The sequence below is a fragment of the Harpegnathos saltator genome, unplaced genomic scaffold (genome assembly GCF_003227715.2).
Source record: "Harpegnathos saltator strain DR-91 unplaced genomic scaffold, Hsal_v8.6 scaffold91, whole genome shotgun sequence".
Lineage (NCBI taxonomy): Eukaryota > Metazoa > Arthropoda > Insecta > Hymenoptera > Formicidae > Harpegnathos > Harpegnathos saltator.
Genome location: NW_020230719.1, coordinates 730,568 through 747,652, shown reverse-complemented (window position 1 = coordinate 747,652; position 17,085 = coordinate 730,568). Strand labels below are relative to the sequence as shown.

General features: G+C 41.4%; 1 protein-coding gene across 1 annotated transcript in view; it reads left to right on the top strand.

Annotated features, from left to right (window-relative positions):
• LOC112590576 (uncharacterized) overlaps nt 1-11,815 on the top strand; it is a 12,157-nt gene extending 342 nt beyond the window's left edge. Inside the window, exons 2-3 of the mRNA XM_025307584.1 lie at nt 4,444-4,561; nt 11,504-11,815. Coding sequence (XP_025163369.1) covers nt 4,444-4,561; nt 11,504-11,782 — 397 coding nt within the window. The 3' untranslated portion in view covers nt 11,783-11,815. The remainder of the gene's footprint in view (nt 1-4,443; nt 4,562-11,503) is intronic.
• Nucleotides 11,816-17,085: the final 5,270 nt, after the last annotated feature.

The following is a 17,085-nucleotide window of genomic DNA, read 5'->3' as shown; positions in this document are numbered from 1 at the left end:
GAAATCAGCTTGAATCTCGAGCTCCTGAACGACACTCAACGAATTACCGGGCTAACGACAAACAACTTTTCGGAGGCAATTCGAAGAGTTTCCCGATATGATTTTTCTCGCCGACGCCGTGATCTGGAAATTAAAAAAGTTTACGCTCCGAAGAGTCGTCGACAATTAGACGGTTCTCCACGTGACCGTTCGACGGATTCGTCGCTTCATAGATTCCCACGAATTCCTGGGCGCGCGAGTGTACACAGTATTTCAAGTCAGGCGTTGGCGATGCTCGACGATGAATTGCGCGGCGATAACGAGATACGACGCGAGTTACGATCGCGACAACGAAGAGCGAGAGGAGAGATGTACGGTAAGCCGCGAGTCGCCGCCGATTTACGTTCACATTCTCTCTCTCTTCTCTCTCTCTCTCTCTCTCTCTCTCTCTCTCTCTCTCTCTCTCTCTCTCTATTTATCAATTACGACTTGGTGCGTATCTAGCATCTTGCATGTGTGCTGCATCACGCCGGTCCAACAAATACCAACGCGATCGCGATGTGCTTAAAGCGCGGTGCACAATGCCGACGTGCACAATGTAAACAACAACGTCGTTTATTCCTGCCAACGCCGCATTAATTGGTAGCACACGTGTGTGTTCTTTCCTCCCCCTCTTCTCTTCCCCAGCTCTCTTTTTTTCCCTCACAGTTTCTCCCTCGCGTGTCGGTCGAGAAATGAAGTCAGAGGTTTTCGAAGTTTCTTCACGCGCGTTTCAACAAATCGCTGACTCGTTAAAGCAGTCGCGATGGGCTCCGCCGCATTGCTGAACGCAAGTCGCGTGGCGAGTCTCGATCGGTTGCGTAAGATCAAGTGGGCAGATAACGACTTCCTAATGAGCGGTTGTAGGTTCTTCATTACGCGCGAAAAGTTTTTTAGGCTCGGAGAATGGAATCGCGTCCGTGCAATAATGGCGCGAGCTGCGTGCGCGGCGCGTCTCGGCAAACAGTGCGTATACAAAAATGCGAGCAACGGGGATTTATATATCCGATCCTCCTTCTCTTTCTTTCCCTGGTCATTTGTAATCAATTTTTCTCTGTCATTCTTTCTCTCTCTCTCTCTCTCTCTCTCTCTCCCTCTCTCTCTCTCTCTTTCGTCGGTGAGTATTCAATTATTCGTATTAACGAGCTGGTAAGTTGAATCGCGATTGCAACTGAAAAAGTTTGTCTCTTTTCGCCCAAGTTTTCGACAATATCCTCAAAGGCGAAGAGCGGATTGAAATTTTAACGAGCCACGCTCCGAATCGCATCCGCGCTCGTACATAAATTGTTGTGGATTATACAGCCGATTGAATAACGAGGTGAAATTTTGGAGCACGGGGCGAAGAGCGCACGCGCGGGAGAGATTTCCCGGAGTTATTTTAAAATGTGACAATTTTCCGCGCAGCCGCTGCCAAAATCGTATTAAAGCACGGCCGGTGTAGCGTTTAGAGACACTTGCGACATATTATGATGATACGTGGCCTACGTCCAAATCGACGAGTTTTCATCGAGATCTGAAAATACGAGAGCGTGCAAAATCGCACCGCCACGGTCGCGGCGTAATTTGCGCTCCAAAAAAGGCACATGTTTCGCGCGCCGCCTGGAAATATCTCGATAATCGAGGCCGAATAATTGCTTTCATTATATCAATTTTGACAAATATTGTTTTACGCGTGTTAAAAACACGTTACATAATATTCCCGCAATACGAAGCGCGAGCCCGCGCGAGGTGGAGGAGGAATGCACGGAATATTCGGATCGGAAAAAGAACTGAGTAATTCAATTTTCATTTGTACGCGTTTGCTTCTCGGCCGCTCGCTTATCGTTTCAATGGAACGGATCTCGATGATGAGAAATCGCCTGTCACCGAGCGAGCGAGCGAGTTGCAGCATGCACTCCGTTTCGTGGTCGGTTTTCGTGATTTCCGCTCGAGACGCGGCACTTTTCGCGCGGTCAAAACGCGGCGAAGAACGTCTAAACAGACGTTGAGTTTCATTTAATGGTTACGAGCTATTTGCCATTTCGCACTAGATGTTACAACGTTCGTAGCTGGCATGCGGCAGCCGCGAAACGTACTTCGATTGACGAATGCATGTACACGTAACAGATTCCCTGCAATTATCTGAGCACCGTGTGTCGAGCACCGAGAATGACGGTCGGGCAATAACAACGGTATTGTACTAGAGTATATAGCGCGTCCATAATGGCTGAGCCATTTCCAGTTCCTGCACGCTGAATCCGTGTCATTACAAAATTCCGCCGCTGCTGAGTCTGTCTTTTCACTTTATTCGCTTCTAATGCCGATATCCTCCTCTCTCCGCGGGACGCAATTTTTGACGCAATTTTTGCGAGAGAGAAAAGAGAAAGATTTCACTCGAGAGGACATTTCGAAATTTACCCTGAAGATTTTCGAACTTACAATAATAAAAAATGAATGTTTCGGAACGCACGCGAAAGCTTTCGTCAACGTTCGATTAATCTAAAAATATTGAGAATTAATCTAAAAGGCTTGAGGAGTGAAATTAATTATTATTGTAAACATTATTATTATATAAATATTATTAAATTTTTAGTGAATGTGTAGCACAGAATTTGCGAGAACGCATGTCGCGATTTCATCGAAGAAGACGCGTTTTGCGTTTTGCTTCAACGAACGCATCCCAGCGACGCTCCGCGCATGCGTGAGCGAGCGAGCACGCGGGGCGGAAGCGCGAAATTCCAATAAGATTTATTAAGAGTTATGAGACCCGATTGAACGCGTCTTATATATGGCAGAGAGATTGGAATAGACGATGCGTCTCGCATTCGTTATCGTCGTCGGACGCAGCGTCTATCAATCTCTCGCGAGAGCTCGGCGTACCACTAACGCACAGTGAGCCCAAATCCGCTCGTAGCGCGACAAAAATATTTTTTTAAGCACGTAATCTTATCACAACAAGACGTTAACATTCATAAATAATCGAAGTAGAGTTAGGCATAGTTGTAAGGAATATACTAGTCGATCATAAAATGATATTAAAAGGAGGTTTCTTTCGCAGTTGGTAATAATGATTAACGAGTCATAATTCGGTTATAGTTACGATCGGTAGTATCATTGATTTCTGACATATTTGACGAAAATTTTATCATAGACCTCTTAGTTCAAGGCATATACTTTATATTGTATTCACTCACTTCTCTAAACGCAATGAAAAATTGTCCCAAAATAAAGTTCCAAATAAAAGTATATTTTTATCGATTTGTTTTCCAACCTCAATCTTCAACTATGTTTCTATTAAGAGGGTAACACTTAGTAACAGTTTTCTCTTTATATTTCTAAATCCTCATTTCGTGACGATTTCAAAATGGTATAACAATATCGGTAAAGGCCGATACAACATTATTTTTTTTTGTCTTTAGGTCTGTTTCACGTAAAAAGTTGTACGAAGCTTCGAAATTAAAGGGTCCTATTCGTCTAAGAAACGTTGCAAGTCGACCTCTATTAATTGAAATTATTATTTCAATAATATTTAATGACAAAGAAGAATGTTCTAAAAACTTTATGAATGAAATAACAAGGAAAGTAAATGCATTTACGATTTTATTACATAAATATCTAACGAATTGTTTTCACAAAATCAAAATTCTGGAGAATAAATATAAAGATCGGTTATCCGGAGAAATACATTTATACTACAATCCAAAGGATCCTTCTTAAATTTATCAAGAGGACAGTCCGAAGAAACTATTCGAAGAAAGTTCCAATCGCTCAAAATTAAGGAAAATTAAGGAAAATATTATTTAAATTCTTATTTTTACTTTTTTTATTCTTCTTATCTTGTTTTATATTGTGATAAATACGAATACTACTAAATGCCAAACTGTTAAATTACTTGTTTTAATAAAAATATGTGTTATGTATCAAAATAAAAATGTTTAATTAAAAAGGAAAAAGGAAAAATCTATTTCTGTGCAACGCGTCAATAACGAGTTTATACCAGCTGAATCGTAACGCGGATCCAACTCCGTATCAGATTCGCGATATACTTATGTATAAGTAACCAGATATCACAGCGAATACGTCCGTGAATTGTGCACTACGCCGTTGCACGGAATTTTATAAATCCGACGTAACGCGAGAAGGCGTTGCGTCGCCGCGGCAGCGACGACGACGACGACGGCCCGGTCGGCCGTTCGTCCGATTATGACCTATGACTATTCGATTGGCCATTATTCACTTGAGAATAATACCCGGATCCTCCTTACGCGCGTTCTCAAATCACCGTCACTGTAGACGCGGCCGTTCTATTCTCGCGTCGTCAAGAAAACGCATAAATCTTCCTCCGACCTTCCTACCGCCGCCGTGCTCTTCTCTTCTCTTCTCTTCTCTCGGACTCCGCGAATATAATCCGACGAGTCGCGCGATCGAGCGGTTTTAATCTCGAAGTTTCCCGTCTCTAATTCAGGTCAAGGAATCGCGCCTAGGTCGCAGCTGCCTCCGGTCTCTCGAAGTACATGGCAGTTTCTCAGCGGAGCCCCGAACTAATTGTCCATCGATACTTCAGGTATGGCTGGTTATCGAGAAACAAAGGGAGACAGAGAGGGAGGGGAGAGAAGGACTACTGCGGTTCACGATACGGTGCAGTTGCCACCTTGTTTGTAGTCCTTTATCGAGAAAGAGTCGATGATAACGAAACGTTCCGTACGGTTGATCAAAGCCGCGCGCTCTGTGCTTGTTGGAGTTTAAACTTGACTCTTGAGTGCTGTCGTCGATTTAAATGTCTCGAGTGTTCCCGCGATAAGATAATTATTGCAAAGCGACGTTAGAGCTGTATCCGTTTCCCTTTTTCATTTGCGATATCTTTTTGGGCGTTGAATGTTTTTATGTCTTTGAAAAGAGAAAAAAAATGGTTTTCGAGTCGCAGAGAACTTGGTTAAAAATGTTCCTTTTCGCGTCAAAAGCAGAAGGGTTGTTTAGTTTAGCATAAAAGGGAGAGTAGCGCGCCACGCGAAAAATCCGTGGAGATCGGGGCAAAATCAAAAATAAAAATCGCTTTGAGAGAGAGAGAGAGAGAGAGAGAGAGAGAGAGAGAGAGAGAGAGAGAGAGAAAAAGAGTATGTCCGAAGAGATAAGTATGGCTATTGAATTTTCGTTCGACGCAGACGCCGCGAATATCGAATTTATTTTTAGTTCTCGCTTCGAGGAGAGCCAATTTATTTCAAGAGACAAGAGCGCGGGGTCGCGCTTTGACTTTTACCTCGCTCAAGTTCAAACGATTAAACGGGAATCTCCAGAGACAAAGCGGGGGCTATTTAGTATCTCCAAGCGCCACTTGTATTTTACGCGGTTCAAATTCCCTCCCTCTTTCGTCCAAGGAGAGCTTCATATTCGTCGTCCCGCGACTTTCGAGCTCCAGTCGAGACGAATTCTCGATTATTTTTCTTTTTTTTCGAACGCTGCCCTTTGTCACTTCCGTTCGCAATTCGCCGAGTATACGCGACACGCGAGTGCGGTTTGTTAGCGAACTTCAGGCCCGACTTACATCGGTCGCCGACATATTCATCGGGAAGTCATAAATAACGAGATAACCGGGCGATATCTAGTATCTATGCTCAAATGGATGTGTCGGAGTCGCGTGTTATCAGTAAATTTAGACTACGACATGGTATAATATGCGAGGCAATAAGTGCCGGTTATCGAGGTAATTTCAAGGCGATATCGAGCGTAAAGGCCGAACGCGAGGCTATAAGCTCTCGTTGCTGTTTTCCACCTTGCGGTTCGAGGTAAGAATAAAGTGGCGTTTACTTTCCGTTGCGGGATCAAAGACGGTCCTCGGTAGGCGCGTACGGAAGAATACGCTTTCGCGTGTTACGTATCGGCCGATACAACAACGGCGAAAATTCGCGGATTACCCGATCCGACGAATTATTAGGTCAATCGGAAAGTTCCGTCCGTTTTCTTGCAAAACGTGTGACTTTATTTAAGAAACCAAATGAAAAAGTACATCAATCAAAATATTGTCTATCGTTAGCGATGACTTTCTTCCATCTTTCGATCAGCAAGCGAATTCCGCGGAGAAAAAAATAACTTATCTTTGGAGGCTATCCAGTCAGAGACTCATTTTTCGACGTCTTCATAAGAATTGAAACATTCGTCAGCAAGTGCGTGTGCCATCGACCGAAACAAGCGGTAGTCGGAAGGGGCGTAGCCTGGTGAATAAGCCGCATGCGGTAACACTCCCCAGCGAAGTGCTTCTTGACATTTCCTTGACAGATTTTGTGACGTGAGGCCGAGCGTTGTTATGAAGCAAAATCACTTTATGCTGTCTCGTTTCATATTCTAGTCGTTTTTCGTGCAATGCTCGGCTCAAACGGATCGCATGTTCTCTGTAGAGATCCCCTGTGACTGTTTGATCACTTTTCAACAGCTCATGGTACAGCACACCCTTCTGATCCCACCAAATACAGATCGTTGCCTTCTTCCCGTGGATATTCCGCTTTGGCGCCGATGTTGAAAGTTGGCCAGGATCGCAAATAGTTTTTCGACGTTTGGAGTTGTCAAAATAAATTCATTTTTCATTCCCAGTGACGATACGATGTAAAAATCTTTTTCTTTGTTGCCTACGAGCACGTGTATGAAAACGTAAAATCCTATTTCGCGCAGATAAACGCATGATCACCACCTGTCATTTATTTTTCGTGATGAGATACAAGAATATGCGACGGAGGAAAACTGAACTCTTCGGGGGCAGATCAACAACGAGGTACTTTGGACTTGTTAGTTAATTTTGACAGGCTTTACATCTCGAAATCTTACTTTGGAACTTTTTGTATGTACACCGTATTCTACGAATATTCTAAAAAAGGATCAGTGATAAACAGTGCTGATTTCTCTCTTTCCTGGTATTTATATTTTTTAAGGAAAAAAGTCATCTCCAGAGCGGAAGAATATCTGATAGTTCTGAAATATCAATACAAAATGTCTAGAGAATGCTGGAAATTCGGCGAGTAGTATAGAATAGCAAGCTAAGCGATTGAATCTTATGTTACATTACGCACTCATCTTACATTCGGCGCACTGGCAATGAGCGCGCTTAACGAGAGCGCTAATAATTCCGCAATAATCGCGACGTCGACGACAATACGCACAACAAGAGTGCGATAATAATACTATTCTGGAAGAACAATGTTTGATTTAATTAAAGAAATGGAACATGTAATATCAGTGGACCCGCGTAACCTTCGTGGCGATAAATTCCAAGCTGACAAGTAACACACAAATTCTCAGGTTGGATACCACGACAATTGAAGAACCTGCTGCAAAATGTAGATAAGAGTGTGACTTTTTTACAAAAATCAATTTACATATGTATGCCGCATGTTCCTGCGTTCGGTGAGCGAGTTTTCACGCGAGAGAATAAGATGAATTAATACAGAATGTTTGAGATCTTTTGGAAATGAAAATTAATGAAACTGAGAAGAAAAGTCAAGTATTAATTTGCAAAAATCGCAATAATTATTAAGTTATTAATGATTGAAAATGGCCACATCTAGAAGATTTTTTAATTGATGACTTGAAAATTTAAATACTTATCTACAAATGGTAAAGGACTTTTTTGTTCAGAATGACCTAACCTACAATTATGTGATAATCATTGTGTCTAGCAATATGAGTATATTGAACTTTGAATGCTGAATCTTAAACCAGTCGTTAGACACAATAGCCGTCATATAATTGTAGATTAAGTCATTCTGAACAAAAAAGTCCTTTACTCCATTTCGTACGTACCAGGTATGTAAATATGAAACCGGAATTTTGGTATAGAAAATACACGTTTATTGTATGAAAATGATAAAAAATATTTTATTCGAAGTATTGCTCATCGCTAGCTATAAATTTTTCCCACCTGTCTGACAATTTGTGAATGCCACGCCAAAAAAACTGTTGCTCTTTTGAGGCAAACCAGTTATCGAGCCATTTTCGTACATTTTCGTAAGAAGTGAAGCGCTGCTCAGCAAGTGCGTATCCCATCGACGCAAATAAGTAGTAATCGGACGGAGCCAAGTCTGGTGACTTAAGTCGCATGCGAAAGTATTTCCTAACTAAACGCTTCAATCGTTTCCTTCACCAGTTTTGCCGTGTGTGATGGTGCATTATTATGAAGCAAAATCACTTTGTGTTGCCTTTTTTGATATTCTCGTCGTTTTTCACGCAAAGCTTGATTCAAATCGATCATTTGTTGTCGGTAGCGTTCAATATGAACGGTTTCGCCAGATTTTAGCAGCTCATAATAGATCACAACCTTCTGATCCCACCAAACACAGAGCATTGTCTTCCGTCCATAGCGATTTGGCCTTGCAGTCGATGTCGATGGTTCGCCTGGAGTTACCCATGATCTTTTACGCTTAGGATTCTCAAAATATATCCATTTTTTCATCGCCAATCACAATTCGATGGAGAAATGACTTTCTTTTGTACCTGGCGAGCAGCATTTCGCAAGTGGTTTTTCGGTTTTCCTGCTGTCTTTCATTCAGTTCATGTGGAACCCATTTTCCCATCTTCTGGATCTTTCCCATAGCTTTCAAACGTATGGAGACGGCTTCTCGTGTCACATTTAATTGATCCGCGAGTTGTTGTTGCGTTTTGAGCGTCATCCTCATCCAACAATGCTTGCAATTCGCTTGTCTTCAAACTTTTTCGGTGGTCTTCCACCTTCTTCGTTTCTCACGTAAAAATCGCCACGTTTGAATTTTTTAAATCACTCAAAGCACTGTGATTTACCAAGAGCATGCTCACCGTAAACTTCGACAAGCATTCGATGCGATTCTGCAGCAGTTTTCTTCAAATGGTAACAAAAAATCAATGCTGTCCGCAAATCGTAGCTTCCAGGCACAAAATTCGACATGTTTAACGCTATTACAAACTATGCTGTTGAATTGTTATTGATATGAAATTTGTATTGTTGTGAGTTGACGGTAACTACATTGGCAGTTAGGGCCATCTATGGGCAAATTCCGGTTTCATATTTACAGACCTGGTAAGTACGTAAGTAAATAGGCAAATAAGTACGCAAATTTTCAAATTAGTCAATTCAAAGAGCCTCGAGATATGATCATTTACAATTATTAATAACTTAATAACTTAATTATAATTTTTGCAAAATGGTACATGACTTTTCTTCACAATTTGATCTGATTAGTCTTTATAATTTTCCGTTTCCAAAAAATCCCAGACCCCGTACATTCTATTAGTATAATACGCACATTTTACATATGGAGGGGTAGAGAGAGAGAGAGAGGGGAGAGGAGGGAGTGGGAGAGGGAGAGAGAGAGAGAGAGAGGGAGAGAGAGAGAGAGAGAGAGAGAGAGAGAGAGAGAGAGAGAGAGAGAGAGAGAGAGAGAGAGAGAGAGTAACAAAAGATTTTTAAAACCATTTTCTAACGGTTAAATTATATTTCAGTGTTCTTCAGATTATTATATGTTTTATCCAGTGGAAGTTACTCCGTCCCGTGGATTGTTTGAAAATATCGCAGAGACTCTCGAATTTCGGCACTGAGAGAAACTCGAAATGTCTTCCAAGACAATAAAAATAATAAATACATCTCTAACATGCGTGATATATGTAGAACCCCCCCTCCCCAATAAGATAACGATAGATGGAGAAGTAAAATATTAATAGCTTAATAAATAAAATTCGAATTCTACGTCTATTCGAATTTACTTTTGATGTTTTTCTGATACAGAGAAGGTTTTAATGTGTATCTTTAAGGGGATTCGAATGTTATTACTATAAAAAAATGTAACTATTCCAATGCGTTCTTTATTTAAAAAAATGTATAATTCATTCATAGAAATAAAATTATATGTATAATCTCAACATTACATACATCACTTTTTACGTTATTGTTATAATAATGTTACAAGACTGATATTTTATACGTGTACAGAAGTTTTATACGGTATGATAGAGAAAAAATTTATTAAATGAAGTTTATATGGAAATTGTCTAATAGAGTAGAAGAACAAATTTTTTACATTGGTTGCAATTTGAAACCTCAGTAGGCGTACCGTTGATCAAAGATAACATTACTGATGTATACTTATATTTTTATCTATTATAATATAGTAATGATCTTCAGAGATTCAGTCTTTCTAGCAAAAGTTCTACTAATATAATGTACTTGCACTATCAGTAAACGGTTCATTATATAAGTTGAATAAATCACTTAAACTCGTAAAAATAATTAAAAACTTATTACGATAAGACACGTCATTGTCCTCGAAATTTCTACATGCCTTAAGAGAAATAAATTCATTTTCAATTGGTGTTAAATATAATGGCGCACGCAGAATTGTATGTAACTCCTTCTCGTTTCTTCCGAATTTGAAGAATGACTCGGCGGTTACAATAAAAGGATAATATTGATTCTTTAATATTGACATTTTCCCGCTCGTAAATCCCATTCTCTAATATTTGCTTCAAATGCTATAATAATATTTGGTGGCTTATACGAATGCAATTGGTTAACATAATCGCGAAAGGACATGCGGCAACTTTGTACCCGGAGTGTTCTATTATATCGTTTGCAGTTCGAACAAACAACGATATTTACATATACGTGTTGCATCTCTGATCCTATCAGTACAATTTTTAGATGCTTTAATGTCCAAGTTAAAATATGTAGCATAATTTCCCAGGCTAGTATATATATATATATATAAATACTAGCCTATTTTAGATATATAATATATATATATATATATATATTATGCATCTAAAATATTTGAACTCATACGCACATGCGTGCTTATAAGTGCAAATGGCTATGTGTTTGTTGTATTTTGAACTGCCAAATTCCAAATTCGGGCTGCTTTTTGCTTTTTGGAATGCGCCAAATCCGGGCGTATTTGTAAAGCGGTCAACTATTGTCCATTTCTATCCACCCACTCAAATCCTTTCACTAGTTATCCAACGTGACAAACATATTTCCTAGCTGAAAGAAGAATTAACAGGCAACAATTTCAGCACAATGACACTTTCTACATTTTTCGTCTACTTGAGATAAGATTGTAACAATCCTAGTGGAAAGAATAATATCTTTCTTGTGTGCAATAAATATATTTTTCTTTATTGGTGTAGAATTCCATAATTAACATTATATCATATTATTTTTATAGTACAGCATAAAGTAAACGAATTTCTCCATCAAGCAATTGTTCAATTGCTTTGGAATTTAAGTATCATTATTCAGAGAAAAAAATAAATATGTATTAACATTACCTATTGGCAAAAGGGAAAGAAAAAGAGAGGAAGAGAGAGAGAGAGAGAGAGAAGAGAGAGAGAGAAAGAGAGAGGAGAGAGAGAGAGAGAGAGGAGAGAGGAGAGAGAGAGAGAGAGAGAGAGAGAGAGAGAGGAGAGAGAGAGGTGTAACAAAAGATTTTTGAAACTACTTTTTAAGGGTTAAGTAACATGTCAGTGTTTCTCAGATTATTATATTCTTTTCCAGTGGAAGCGCCATGTCCCGTTGACTGTTGGAAAATCGTCACTCAGAGACTCTCGATTCTCGGTACTGAGAGAAATTCGAATTGTCTTCCAAGACAATAAATACAATAAACACATCTCTAACATGTGTGACGTAGAAACGTGTGATGTAGGCTTAGAAACCAAAAAATGTAACGGAAGATGGAGAAATAAGTTGTTAATAGCTTATAAAATAAAATTCGAGTCATACGTTTATTCCATGAATTTATTATTTGATGCTTTTCAGAGAGGGTTTTATACCTAAGGGGATTATTCAGGTATTATTACAATGAAAAAATGCAACTCTAACTCAATGCATTCTTTATTTAAAAAAATGTATAATTCATTCATAGAAATAAATTTATATATATAATCTCGTTAATTAGTACATACCTCTTGCATTATTACAATAATCTTACAAGGCAGATATTTTATACGTATACGGAAGTTTTACCGTGGTATGATAGAGCATATTTTATCAAATTAATTCTTATGTGGACTTGTCTAACAAAGTAGAAGAAATTTTTTACAGTGGCTGCAATTCGAAACCATAATATATGTACTACTGTTGAAAAATATCGTCAATGATGTATCTTTTTATTTTCATCTATTATAATAATGATCTTCAGAAATTCATCTCGCAAAAGTTCTACCGATATAAAGAAAATGCACTATCAGGTTCATTATATAAGTTGAATAAATCACTTAAACTCTTAAAGATAATTAGAAATCTATTACGATAAGACACGTCATTGTCCTCGAAATTCCTATATGCCTTAAGAGAACTAAACTTATTTTCGATTGGTGTTAAATGGTTTAATGCTGTACGCAGAATTATACATAATTCCTCCTTGTTTCTTTCAAATTGGATTTCGATCCGGCGGTTACAACAAATGGACATGACTGTTTCTTTAATTTTGAAATTATTTCCGCTCCTAAATCCCATTTACCAACATCTATTTCAAATGCTATAATTACATTTCGTGATTTAAGTGAAGGCATGTTGTTAACATAATCACGAAAGGACATGCGACAACTTATATCCCGAATTTTCTGTTATATTGTTTGCAGTACGAACAAACATCGATATTTACGTATGCGGACTGCGTTTCCGATCCTATCAATACAACTTCTAGACCATTTAATTTTCAAAATAAATATGTAGCATAATTTCCCAAGCTAGTATATATTGTACATCTAAAGTATTTGTGATTATTATATGAACGACATAGTGCGGATCTTATATATGAAGATAATCGTTTATTATTTCATAATACAGTGCCAACGGTCCTGATAGATAATCGGAATAGAATTTGTTTATATGATCAGATAATTGATAATTTGTAAATGTTTCAATGAATCGTTGCATGTTAACAACATTACGTGTAGTGGCTGAATTAACAAGAGTGATTCTATGATAAGTTAATGATTCTATGTTAAGCTCATTATGTAAGTTTTGATCAGTTTCGAGACACGATTTCAATTTAGTGGAATTTGAACTGTGATGATTTGTTAAATCTCCTGCATTATTCGAACAATAGTTCACGCAAAAACACTCTGTATAAGTTTAAAGATTATGCTGTTCATGACAAATAAAACACGATTTGGCGAATATGATCATTTGCACTCCGTACGGCTTCATATCATGGTTTAATTTCTTTTTGACTAATTCTAAAAGCTGTTTCCTCGACTTGATCCAATTTCCCAGTTTGAAATTACGAGTTTGCCACAAAACCGTGTGACTATGTAAAAGTTTTGTAAAAATTTTGCGGATTCTTCATGTTTCGTTTTATGTTCAAATTTGTGATACCTGCTATAGTAAAAAATCATGCACGAACGATATATTGTATTGAAATCTTCAAAATATGCCTCTAGTGATTTCGGATCTCTCTTGCAAATATGGCAAATATTTGGATTGAAGAAGTTGCGATAAGTATCAGTTTCTGAACAAATATTTCTCAATGGTGACATAGCGTTGGTATCTCAGACATACCGATATTACGATTTTCTTGTTGATGAGTCGACGACACTCTTCTGTGAAGTTATGCTAATATTTTGATGTAATCGATATTTACGGAAATGTGTTATATGTAATATTAATTTATAAATAATGTGCGCAACTCGGTATTTCTTAGCGGGAATAATAAATTCTGCTTCCATGGGTTACGCAGAATCTAAGTTACTGTTCGAGAGCACCAAGAAGATATCTACCATGGAGATATTATGTTATTGTATTTGTGTATTATTATATGTTTATTTATGCTTTTTGCATGTCTCAAGAATCAGCAAACAGAATTGTGTTTGAAAATGTAACAAACCTATTTTCCTTTATTATATATTATTAATCAATTTGCATTTATAATTTGTATTAAGTTGTTTAATAAATATCGTGATGTGCGTCATAAACGTTAGCAATATAACCACCGGCGTCATAGATCTTAAGTGGCATGTATTAATCTCGCTACGATTCCAGACAATATACGAGGGTAGTCCCAGAAGTACTGACCTGACGTAGATAGCGGTTGTTGTTGTGAAAAGAATTACTATGGTGAAAGTACCAACCTTATAAAGTTAAGTTGGAAGTCTTGACGACGCTAGTTGTTTAGTATTTATTGGCANAAACTGCGGCGGAAGGGGAACGGGGAAGACGGAGGGAAGGAGATAGAGGGACCGAGAGGCCAAAGGGTGAGAAGAGGAAGAAGAAGAAGAAGAAGAAGAAGAAGAAGAAGAAGAAGCGGCGGCGACGGTGGTGGAGGCGGTTGCTCCGAGGGATGTTGGCAACACCGGTTATTAAGTAGATGCTACATTGAATGGGTGGATGAATATTTAAGACGTTCAACAAGTTGCGGATTTTTCTTTAATCAGGCTAACCTGCCCCTCTCTTTTCCCATCCTCCGCGCCACTCTCGGCTCTTTCCCGCGCTGCCTCCTCCTCGTTGCTTTTCCACTTGCTGAAATTATGGCGCGAGGCGAGAGAGAGAGAGAGAGAGAGAGAGCCGGGCTGTTTATGCGGACAGAGGGAGAAAGAGGGAATCTCAAGGAGTTCGCCACTCGACGAGACACGGTCTCGGTCATGCCTCGCCGGCTGACTCGACCCGACGTCGTCCCCCGAGTGTCGAGTCGCCGCGGTGTGTTTTTGCGAGCCGGGGCAATCGATTTTTCGCCAATCTCCTTTCGTAATCGGATCCCGCGCCGTCGCGCTACGGCCGCCGCGAATTTCCCCGAGAAATTAAGGAACGGACCGTGCGTTTATTTAGACTTTAAAAGCCCTCCTCGCGACTCCCTCCCCCCCTCTCTCTCTCTCTCTCTCTCTCTCGCGCGCGCTCTCGCTCTCGCTCTCGGCCGGGCGCTGATTTAAATGTGGCTCACGCGGCCGGGATCGATCGATCCCTCGTTCCGTATCCATCTGCCGGATTGGTCCGCGGTAGCGGATAGGTCGATGGACAATCGGCAAGAATGAAGTTTTATTTGCGTCGTGTATTACTCTCTCCGCGAGATAGCGTCGGTCGGGCGGGCGGGAGGGAAAGAAAGGCGAAGGGGCGAGAGTCGGGGGAAGATCGTCGGCGGTGAAGGAGGAGGGCTCACGAAACACTCTAAATCCCCGAGGCAAATAGTTTTTCTTCGATATCCGTCGGCCAGAAACAAACAAGATTCTTTATAGACGGAGCAAACCACTCTTCTATAAGTACACCCGCTCTCTTCTCCCTCCCGCGCCTTGCCAACTCCTCTTTCTCCTCTTTTTCTCTCGCGGCGAGATGCTGCTCGCACGCGCGCGCGTTGTGTGTGTGTGTGTGTGTGTGTATGTGTGTGCGCGCGCGCGCACGCGTGTGTGTGTGTGTGTGTGTGTGTAGGTGAGCGCAGGCGCGTACGTTGTTTGCGCGCGTTCGCTCACGCTCGCCAAAGTAAAGTAAGCTTTTAGCGGAGTGGCTGATTTATCAATGTATTTATTCCGAGATATTGAATTCATTTAGTTAAGTAGCGCCGGCGGGGGCGGCCTCTCTCGCGCTTTCTACAGCTATTTTCACCTTGGCTATAGAGGGTGCCCCGAGCGACGGAGCTCTCGGCTCGGCAGCCGTTCGAGCCGAGAGAGAGAGAGAGAGAGAGAGAGAGAGAGAGAGAGAGAGAGAGAGAGAGAGAAAAAGCAGGCCCGCCGCGCGACTTGCCGTCGTCGATGGACGCTGAGTCGCGGGAAATGATCTTGATGAATCGTCCGCTCTCGAAAATTGCTCGCGGCGAGTGATATACGGCGATACCGGCGATACCGCGCGCCGCTCTTTAATCTCTGGCCCGATTTAGCGCGCAGATTATATTGTCCGAAATAACACCGGCCGCGCGAGTTCCGGTCTCTCGCTCTCTCTCTCTCTCTCTCTCTCTCTCTCTCTCTCTCTCTCTCTCTCTCTCCCTCCCTCGTTGGCGCTTGGAAATCAAAGGGACCGGACGAGACGGATCGACTGGCGGTTCGCGCTTGCCAGTAAGTGCGGCCGTTCGCGACACCCGGTGTATCCGCGGTTCGATACCACGCGCGAGCGTCGATATTACGAATAACTAGTTCAATCTCCTCACTCCATCTGAAAAAATTTGCGCTATCGGAAATAAAATATCGCGCGCAACTTTTTCGTGTAATATTTTTATTGTGCATTTCATCGATTTGCGTCAATCTATGTTTCAACAATTTATCGCCGCATGACGCCCGGCTAATTTGAGATATTCGAAATACCTTTAATCTCGGCTATTAATAATATCGCTAAATGCATTTAAACGCGCGCGCGCGCGTGACCGCCTCGCGCCGGGCCGAAACGGCGGGGACGAAGAGGGGGAGGGGGGCGGGGAGGGGAGAGGGAGAGTCGGCCGGCGACGGTGCGGAGGGGCGACGGGTAAAAAATATAATGCAACAATAAGCCGCGCGGCTTATGAACTTTTAGGTATTTATTATTTGTGAAACATCGCGATTCGGAGTTTCCTGCCCCCCTCCCGCCTTCCGCTCCTCCTCCCCTCCACCCCCGGGGGGTGTAACGATTAATCCTCGACAGAGTACATTTACATATTACAGCATGAGTAATTAACCTGAGCCGAAAGTATGACAAATGTTCTGAATTAATGATGTATAATTAAATCAAGTACCGCGCCCGGGTTGTCTACGTCGGCTACATATTTCCGTAATCAGCTTCTCTCATTTAATTTGCAAATTAACATTCGTAACGCGCGAAACAACTATTTCATAGTCTAACGTGATTAAATCAATCACCTGACGCCGCGCGCGCGAGCCCGCTCGCTCGAATTCGCGGGCGCGCGAATTAAAAAGCCACTCGCCGAATCTGTCGCCCGCTGCGCCGCGGCGCTGGCGCGGCGAGCGGGGGGTATGTCGATTATTTTCGGGGGAGATTTCTTGGCACGGCACGGCCCGGCACAGCGCGTTAATCGCACGCCGCGCGCGCGCGCGCGGCATCGCTTTATCGTCCCCGGCGGATCGGCCACTCGAACGCGCCCGTTCGCTTCGCCACCCTCACCACCCCCGTCCGGCCATTGGACGGACGGGGGTGGTGTATCTAGCGGGAGGACGAGCGCGATC